At 39.2% G+C, this 10,467-nt stretch overlaps 1 protein-coding gene across 4 annotated transcripts in view; it reads right to left on the reverse strand.

Moving 5' to 3' along the window:
• PCGF5 (polycomb group ring finger 5) overlaps positions 1-10,068 on the reverse strand; it is a 62,858-nt gene extending 52,790 nt beyond the window's left edge. For all 4 annotated transcript variants that reach the window (XM_011361586.2, XM_011361585.2, XM_011361584.2 and 1 more), the window contains exons 1-2: positions 9,837-10,068; positions 7,528-7,822 (exon numbers count right to left, since the gene is read on the reverse strand). In XM_011361586.2, the coding sequence (XP_011359888.1) occupies positions 7,528-7,639 (112 nt within the window). In that variant the 5' untranslated portion in view covers positions 7,640-7,822; positions 9,837-10,068. The remainder of the gene's footprint in view (positions 1-7,527; positions 7,823-9,836) is intronic.
• Between the last annotated feature and the right edge of the window lie 399 nt (positions 10,069-10,467).

Genomic DNA, 10,467 nt, shown 5'->3' on the forward strand with positions numbered 1-10,467 from the left:
GTTAGAGTTGTATGAGTTCTTTATATATTTTGAATATTAGCTCCTTATCAGTTATACCTATAATTTATGATTATTTTCTCACATTCAGTAGGTTGCTTTTTCTTTTTGATAGTTTCTCAAACTGTGCAAAAGAAACTTTTTAGTCAAATATAATCCTACTTATTTTTGCTTTTGTTGCTTTTGCTTTTGTGTTAAATACAAAAAATCATTGTCAAGACCTATGTCAAGGAGCTTCTCACCAGTGTTTTTTTCCTAGGAGTTTTATAGTTTCGGGTCTTATGTTCAAGTTTTTAATCTATTTTGAGTTAATTTTTGTGTATGGTGAAGACAATGGTCCAGTTTTCCCAACACCATTACTGAAGAAACCGTCTTTTATCCATTTTATATTCTTACCTCCTTTGTCATAAATTGACTGTATACGTGTGTTTCTTTCTGGGTTCTCAGTTCTGTTCCATTGTCTGTATGTCTGTTTTTATGAGAATACCATATTGTTTTAATTACTATAGCACTGTAATAGTTTGAAATCAGAGAGCATGATACCTCCAGCTTTGTTCTTTTTTCTCAAGATTGCTCTGGTAATTTGGGGTCTTTTATGGTTCCAAAAAAAAATTAGAATCGTTTGTTCTATTTCTGTAACAATGCCACTGGGATTTGATAGAGACTGTACTGAATCTGCAGACTGCTTTGGGTAGTATGGACATTTTAACTATTAATTCTTCCAATCAATGAGCATGAAATATCTTTCCATTTATTTGTGTCCTCTTCAATTCTTTCATTAATGTCTTCTAGTTTTCAATATACAGTTCTTTCACTTCAGTTAAATTTATTCCTAGATATTGTATTCTTTTTGATAAATTGTAAATGGAATTGTTTTCTTCATTTCTATTTCTGATTGGTGTTAGTATACAGAAATGCAACAGATTATTGTGTATTGTATTGACTGTGCAACTTTACTGAATTCATTTATTCTAACGGTTTTCTGATGAAATCAAAAACTTTTAATAGGCCTTTAATTTTTATTCTTAGAACAAGTCTTGACTCTAAAAGTCAAATTTTATAAAGATTATTAGAAAGTTCAGTGTGTATCTTTTCTTCATTATATTGGCTATTTATTCAGAATCAATGATAAATTCAAATACTGATTTGGTACATAATGACAGGTATACAGTCACGAAAAAATAATCAGAAGAGGCTTATTATACATACATTTTAACTTCACATGTTGTTAAAGAAATTTTAGAAAATATAGCCATGCAGAAGATAAAATAAAATTAGAGAAATGACAATTTATTATGAAGATATGCCTGAGTCAGTTATCCAGGATTCAGAACCCAGCTCTAACAGTTATTAGCTGTGTTACTTAACATTTTGTCTTGTCTCTGTGAAAAACACTGGAGTGAGAATCTGAAATATTCTGCCCTCAAACCTCCTCTGAGTTTGCTCCTTCCTATTATTTTGGTCTCTGCTCAAATGGTAACTCCCAAGAAGGAATTTCCTGTTTTATTTTTCCTCCTAGTATTTGTTACACATAGCATCTGAAATTATATTGTTTATTTGCATATTTTCTCTCTCTCCTATTAGAACAATTTCTAGGAGGGTACAGACTATGCCTGTCTTCTTTACTGCTGTGTTCCTACCAATGAGAATAAAGACTAGCAGAATGTAGGTGCTAGTAAACATATGTTGAATGATTAAATAATACCATCTAACTAGAAGGTCTTTGGGAAGATTAAATAAGCTCATGATCCCAGATATGACAAACATATGACAAATAACAGCTATTATTTAATCTTTTATTAGCATTTAATTATTTTGTGGTTAAAAGCACAAACTGCTTATCTCAAGAAATATTTGTATTATAAATGTCTGACCCAGAGCAATGCTTCTCAAACTTTAGTGCACCACAGAATCACCTGAAGTGCTTGTTATTACACAGATTTCTGGCCTTCTCCCCAGAGATTCTTACTCAGTAGGTCTACAGTAATGCTCACAAATTTGTACTTCTAACAAGTTCCTAGGTGATGTTACTGGTGGATACTGCTAGTCTGGAGGCTGCACTTTGAACAACAAGTATCTGCAGAGAAAGATTTTTACACTGAGTATCAATGTATCAAAAGTTCTCTATACCTTGAATACTTGTGTATTTACGACACTTGTTCAAAAACAATACATAGTTGGTAGTACTTAAATTTTACCATCTGATGATTAAGTTATTCCTTCTTTCTTACATATTATCACATAAAGTCACCAAATCCTTTAAATGTCACAACCATATTTAATTATCAATTAACCCTTCCTAGCATAAGTTAAGAACTAAGTATAACAATGTGTTTTTCCAAAGAATTCATTCTTAGTTAATGAATTAATGCCATAATCTGAAAGGGGAAAAAAGAAAACTTTCCTGTCTTGTACCACAGAATTCTATGTCTATTACCTTCCCTTTTTTCTGAGGAAAGAATCATTAGATTCTTAAAGGGAACATGAACGACAAAAGAGTTAAGAAACAATGCACTGTATTTTTCACATTTTAATTGCTGGAACAAAGCTCTTTTGTTCTTAGTTTGTGAAAAGTCTTTCATTTTAAGTCAACGACCTATACAATCACCAGCAAATACTCTCTAAGCAACCTTAAAAAGTTTCTCTAAACACTGGTTCAAGAGTTGGAACATCCCTTAATCTAGAGCTACCAATCTCTAATCCTCAAACTAGTATCTCTCCCTCTCTCCACACTTAAGACCCACAAGACTCTCACCTATATTTTGGAAAATAGATTTTCAAAATTCATAATTCCTAACCAACACTGCCTACATGCCTTTCAGGCTACCTATAATACATTTGAATCTTTGAAAGGAAATAAAATAATTGACTGACTTGCTTATTAATTCATTTAAGTACTCAAGTACCAGGTACTAAGGATACACTTAACCCAAATCTATCTGTGCTAGCAGGTGGTGGCATATCTTGGAGGATAGGAGTTTTGATGGGTAACTGCTAGCTAGGCATACAGGAGAAGTGCATTCTAAGCAGAGCAAGCTGCTGAACCAAGTAATTTGTATGTTTGTGTGTGTTGGGTAGTGAGATATAAATCAGTCACACCTAAGTAGCTCTAATTTATCCTGAAGGTGGTAGGATATCTTTAGGAAATTTTGGATCAGCTGAAGAGTGAGTGGTGAAGGAAGTAAGCTGTTTAAATCACCACCACTATGACACAGGTTAGCAGTGGGCTGAAGTGACTCTGGTAAGAAGTAATGAGGGCCTGAGCAAGAACAGTCACTGGGAGATGGGAGTGAAGGGGCAGATTTGAGAGAGATTAAGAAGAAAGACCAGACAAGAAACGGACCAGTTAGTGAGGGTAAAAAGTCAAGTACAGAGCACAGTTCTTGTTTGTGCAACTCAATACTGTATTTCCATTCATTCATTTTTAGATATGTTGAGTTCTAGGCAGCTTTAGGACATCTAAGTGGACATCCAGTAGGATTCTAAAACTAAGAAAGAACTATGCCAGTAGGATCTTAAAGTTAAGAAGGATCATGCCAGAAATAAAAAACTGGGGAGGTATCAGTATAGAGAGTTGACATCTCAGAGTAGATGAGTTTATACAGAAGAGATGTAAATCCATGTGTAGAAATTTTTTTGGCTTATGAGAAATTTTGCTTGATAGAGTTTTAAGTTCCAAATTTACCTTTTTTTTAGACTTACCCCAGTGGCTAGCAAAGTACCTGACATCTAATTATTTATTTTAAATAATTCAATAATTATTCATGTGAATGTTTATTTCCTTAGGTTTGTTGCATTATTAAAATTATCTCATAGACTTGTAATCATAGTTAATGTAGATTTAGTTCCTCCAGCATTAAGTGGTCACTGAAAGCTAAAAACTCATTTGTTTTAAATTTTTATCTCATTATAAAATTTTATGTTATCAAATGTCCTTGGCCTGCTGAAGGGAAGTGGTGCTAGGAGGTGATGTATAAACCTTCTTAAAGATTGGGCTTTTACTAGCCTTTCCCCACACCACAACTCTTGAGACGTAGTCTGCCTAGTCTGCCCTGCTACCTCATCTCTGCTTCCCGCTTCCTTCAAACTGGCTTGCCCCTTTCTCCTTTTTCCATCTAGCTGGAGTGTTAAAAACGTCAAGGGCTGCTGCAGTCAGCCATCTTGCTGGTCCTTTTGGCCCTTCTTTTTACATCTTCAGGGAAGTCAGACAGAGTTACCTCAATTTCTCAATGTGAGAATGAGAGAGCAACAACCTATCTGATTTGAGAAAAAAGTTGAATTGTGTTTGCATAGTATTTTGAAAGAGTAAAGTAACCTCATTTATCTGTATCAAAGTGGAGAGAGTCACTCCTGACCCCCACTTCCCATCCCAATGCACATTTACTGCAGCCAGGCCCAAGAGCTAATGTCCCTCCCTGAGAAGGCCTTTGGCCCATGGCTTTAAGAATTTCAGATAACACTTTAGTTTCCTCTCTAGCATTCCATTCTGCTGTAATATCCTGACACATACTTATTGTATCATTCGGTTTCATTATTTTCATCACACTTATTAGCATTCGATTTTATTTTATACATTTCTTAACTTGATTACTGTTTCTTCTCTTGACCAGAAAGTCCAGAATGGCAGATTCCATGGCTGGTTTTACTCACCAATAATAAAGCTCCATTTATATATTTCAAACTCGAAAAATAACACCAAAATATATTTCTAATTAGTTTTCATAAGAACCATTCTTTACTTATATTTACTGTATAATCATAAAATTCTAGTCAGTATACCAAGTTATCTTAAGATATTATTTTCATATGACTAAGTCAAGACTGAAAATATTATGGGGTACCACAATGTCACTTAACACTTCTCGCTTTCCTCCTGTCCCATTTGGCCATCTTTTCTATTCCATACTGATCCCAAATCACAATATCACTATATCTGTCCCACATTATACATAAAGAAACCAGGTAGCATCAAAGACTCAACCAATGACTAAGGAACACTGCTTTGAGGTGCTATTGATTTTATTAATACAAATAAGAGGATAATTTGCACATAGTATAGTTTTTACCTTATTATAAGCCCTAATATAACTATAAACAACAAAAAAATACACTGAAATTCGAGGACTGGAAAATGCATAAAGATTAGCTCTAATGAATCCTCAGATCGCCTCAGACACTGCATTGAGTACCTAACGCTATCATTTACTCTGTTCTATGTTCTCTGTTGATAAAAGGCCACATTTGTGACTTAACACTGTCTTTTAGTCACACTTCTGCCATGTTCAAGGGCTTTTTTAGGCCAGAATGACCTGTATAGACTGTCACCTTTAGACCTTATACTGCTATTGCAAATATAAACATAATCCTTGCTTATAAACTGATTGTTTATACTTCTAGAATCTTTTGTTCTTCCTCTAAAAAAGTTGACATTTAAATTAGGATTTCATTATGCCCCACATTCAAATATAAAAACAATGCACAAATGTTAAGCAGCAAAACAAAACAGACCGTAGGCCATGTCCACCTACCATGCTTGGTATAGTGGCAAACATAGTCCCCACTCTAGAGTAACCACACTCTGTCCACTCTTCCTCCACAATACATCCACAATCCACTCACTCTTCCCCACCTCCATCTCACACCTCATTACCCTGGATGAAGGCCCTATTCAGCTGACCTGTAGCAATAGCCTTCTAATTTGCTCTTCCTCGAAACTGCCAAGGGCATTCCTACCTCAAGGCCTCATACTTGATTTTCCCTCTGCCTAGAATGCTCTTCTCATATTCAGAGCTCAATCCCTTAGGTTTCTGTTCAAACGTCATCATATCAGAGCCCAATGCTGACACTATATATAACCCATCTCTACTATCTACAAGTCTTCTTTGTTCCTCTTTAAGCATTCATCATTAACATGGTACATATTATTAGTTTCCCCTAAAACTTCTTGAGAGCAGAGATTTTTCTACTATCTTGTTCACTGCTGTATCCTTTGTGCCTAGAATGGTGCATGGCATACAACAGGTGTATATAGACCAGCATCACCTGAAGAGGTTTCCCAAAGTACACATGCCCAGACCCCTCCAGGTACAGTTCTGGCCATATGTATGTTTAAACAGCTTCCTAGGTAATTCCATTTTTTTTTATTGTGGAAAATATGTATAACATAAAATTCGTCATTTTGACCATTTCCGGGTGATTCTATTTTGCCCCGCTATTTAAAACAAGTGGTATAATATTATATCAGTCCAGCAGAAGGAGTATAGCTGAAAGGGAGGCTTTTTTTTTTTTTTAAAGACACCACTTTATCTTAGAAATAGCATGGGCTTTGGAGTTGAATATAGGCCCATCACTCATTAGCTGTGGGACTGGGCAAGTTACTTAACTCTTAGTTTCCATACCCCAAAAATGAAGATAATCTCTATATCTTCTTTCCCTCTCCACATTCACCCCAACTGCTCCAAGGTTACTGTAAAGCTAAAATAAAATCAAGTACATATATAAAGTACCTACTTTTGTACACATAATAACCTAGAACTTACTGGAATTACTTTCATTGAAATAAAACAATAAATTTGTATTGGCAGAAAAACAAAAAGTGAAATTCTGGCACAAGTGGCTCTAAAAATTTCTCTTCCTTTACTGACTGAACAGGTGAGGAAAAAAAACTTGTCAGGAGTTCCACAGATATGGTCATATTCAAACAGTGATTCTCAGACTTGAGTGCTTCCGAATCACCTGGAGAGCTTGTTAAAAACAGATTACTAGGCCCACTCCCAGAGTTTCTGATTTGGTGGATCCAGGGTTGGGCCTGATAATTTGCATTTCTAGCAAGTTCCCAGGTGATGCTGAGGCTGCTGGTTATTAGTCAAAGTATACAAAGTTTTGGCTGTATGAGACGAGTAAGTCCTAGAGGTCTACTGTAGAGCACAGTACCGAGGGTTAACCATACTGCACTGTACAGTTAAAATTCTCTAAGAGGATATATTTATTGTTGTGTTCTTATCACAAAAATAGTAAGAGGGTGGGAAAAAACTTTTGGAGGTGATGAATAGGTTTATGGCATAGATGTGGTGATGGTTTCAAGGGTGTATACTTATCTCTAAAGTTATCAAGTTGTATACAATAAATATGTACAGCTTTTTGTATGTCAACCATACCTCAATAAAGTGGTTAAAAAACCAACAATGAATTAAAGTATGCATATTCTAATAAAACTTCTGAGCAGATTAATTCCTTCAGTATAATTTTTTAAATAAAAAACCTAAGTTTACTTTTTAAAAATACCATAATATGATATTTAGAACATTTTAAAGTCAGAGAAAAGTCAACTATTACAATTTAAAAAGTACAGGAATAATTTCATGCCACTGGCATTCCAATGACAAATAAATTAAATCCTGAAAATATATTTAAAGTTAGTTCTTAGAATACTCATTGTTTCAAAAGTTAAAATCTAGATAAAACAAAAAATTTTAAAAGAGCAAATGTAACTCAACTTCTGATGGACACATGATGAAAAAGATTACTTACAGGTGTGGAGGCATTCCGTCACTGTAGTTGGCTTGATCAGATACCCTTTACAGATATAGCAGGTGATGTAAGGATTGAAATCTTTCACCAAGTGTTTCCTTTGGGTAGCCATTCGTAGTTAACTAGGACTGGCTTTAGCAGTTCAAGCAAAGAAAAATTTTAAGTGGATGAAAGTCTGATTCCCGGAGCTGGTATGGAGTTCCCAACTGGAGATCCTGAGGCATGAGAACTAACATCCAGATCTATCATGAGATCACTGGTCATCACTCCTTTTGGTGATTCCGCTTTCCCATATCTGTTTCCACAATAATCAATGAAAAGATGAGAGAAAAAGGTGTCAATTTCCTCATAATGTATTAATATCATTATATTAGCGGCAAGTGTTATGTGTTCCAAATTGGATGAACAGAAGAATAGAACATTTCCCTCACTGCAACATTAACAGTAAACCTGCTACAATGTAACTCAGAATAATGACAAACTCATCCCATCCTGGAGCCTCGACTATCACCTGTATGCAAATGACATCCAAGGCTATTAACTCCAGTTTTGATATCTTTACCTCTTCAGTAATTGATCTTAACCATCTGCTTGACTGCTCAATTAGGAGTTCCTGCCAATACAAGTTATAGGGTTCAAAACTGAAGTCATTATCAAAATGCTCTCTAATTTCCATTTTGTATCCCACACTCAGTCGTCAAATCATGCTGCTGTCCTTTTCCAATCCATACACAGCCACACTACTAGTATATATTACCTCTCTATCTTTAGTCCATCTTATATTGCTACCAGGTTAGCAAAAGATGTCAAAGAAAGAATGACAATGTCAGTGTTTCATCTTTACAAAGAGAAAAACTGAATTTCTTAGCTTGTCATATAAGACCCTCCACAGACTGACCTTACCATACCCTTCAACATTCAGGCAAACTGAAAGGTTCACTCACTCTCTTCCAATGCACTCCCACACGCTCTATGCCCTATATCCAACAAGCCCTTCCACTCCTCTGTCTAGATCCTATCCATCCTTCAAAACTGTTCTCCAGGGCTATCCTCATTGTAATCTCTCCATGGTTTTTAACCCTTACTTCTCTCCTGTTACATTGTCCTTTACATACTTTGATTTTTAGTTACATATTTTTTTATCTCCTCTATTAGGCCACAACAATATCTGATAGAAACCCATCACATTTAGTAAGTGCATGAGCTAGGCAATATTACTTATCCTTAGCCTTTTTTTTTTTTTTTTTTACTGTAAAATGAAAATAAGAGTGCCGTTCTCCTAGAGTGGTGAGGATTAAATAAGACAATACACATAGAGCTAACACACAGTAAAAACTGAATGTCATTAACTTTTTTTCCAGAAACGTTTAGCAGAGCTGGCTTATACTTAAGGTTACTTAAAAGTTTTAAATGTTTTCTTGTAACAAACGCGTCCTCTTAGAAAACGCGACATGAAATAGGTGATTTCCTAAGTTAATTCTAAAAACAGGAACTTTTCTATTTTAGCTGTTCACTCATAGGTAAGTATAAATAAAGCAACAGGAAAGGCAAAAGGCATCATTCCATCCACACATTGCCACTGAGAATGTTCTCCTAACAGGTTCTGCATGTTATTCTATCCACTTGGGAAATCGTGTGGAGGGTGTAGCAGAAAGAGAACATAATTAACAAATAGGGGTCTAGGGATCTGGGTTCTGTCCTTAGCCCTCTATGACCTTCAGCAAGACATTTAGTATCCCCGCTTGGGTCTCAACTTCTTCCTCTATACACTGGGATTAACGGCCCTGACTTTCCCACAGGTTTGCCTGGAAGCTCCAAGAGAAAGTCCTCCGAAAGAGGAAACGCAAGGTCCTGACCTGGGGTGGTATTAAGGTCGTGAGCATAGAGCCTTGTCACCAAGACAGAAAGGACACAAGCACAGGCAGTGACTGGGCAGGGGCGGCAGGGAACTTTTCGGAGTCCTCCGGCGGCGGGACCCGGCGCAAGCCCGCCCCGCCCGCCCGCAGGTGCGCGGGCCCGGGCCCCGCGGACGCGCCGTTCAGGCCGGGCGGGGGCTGCACTGGGGAGGGCGCGCCGCCTCCGGCCGGGCCCGCAGTCCGCCGCCCTCTCCCCGCCGGCGGGGCCGCGCCACCGAAGCCCCCAAACCCCAGCCGACTACCCCGCCCACGCCCCCGGGACTCCCCCGGTTCCCGACGGGGGCGACCGCGGCAGGTGCCTGGAGGTGTCGCTCCAGCTCCTGGCGCAAACTTGGGCAGGGAGCACGGGGGCGACCAGGGTCCCGGCCACTCGCAAGCTCGCCGGGTACCTACCCCGCGGCGGCCGCTGCCGCTCCTCGCCCGCCGGAGCGCCCGCCTCACAGGGAAGGAAAGTGAAAGAGAAACAGCGCCCGCCGAGGCCTGGCCGGTCCCGGCGCCCCGTCCGCCCTCCCCCTGCAGGCGGGAGCGCGCCGGCTCCGCGGGGCCACTCGGCTAGGGCCCGATAGGGCGCGGCGGGCCTCAGGGCCCACGGCCGGTGCCGCCTCCAAGGGCAACTCCACCCCCTTTCAACCGCCGGCGCCGCTGGCCGGCCACGCCCCCGGCCACGCCCGCAGGCCCCGGCCACGCCCCCGGCGCCACGCCCGCAGGCCACGCCCGCCAGCCCGCGCTCCTCGCAGGTGCCGCGGCCGCCCCTCCCGCCCTGTCCCCTGGCTCCAGCGCGACACGTAGCTTTGGTCAATTTTTTTCTCGGTTTTTCTCTCCACCACCAGCCCCTCACGGTTGTTTTCATTATAACAATGCCTAGTATATTTCCCCAGGCGCGTTTAAAAACAACGGTCAGTGCTGAGAATGAGTCAACCTGAGAAATTGTTTACTGAGCTGCTCTTCCCCACGCCTGTCCCACCTGGCCGCGGCGGGAATGGCGGGGTGTGGGGAGGGGGAATGAGACAGCCTTTGATTTGTA

This window comes from Pteropus vampyrus, unplaced genomic scaffold (genome assembly GCF_000151845.1).
Source record: "Pteropus vampyrus isolate Shadow unplaced genomic scaffold, Pvam_2.0 Scaffold68, whole genome shotgun sequence".
NCBI lineage: Eukaryota > Metazoa > Chordata > Mammalia > Chiroptera > Pteropodidae > Pteropus > Pteropus vampyrus.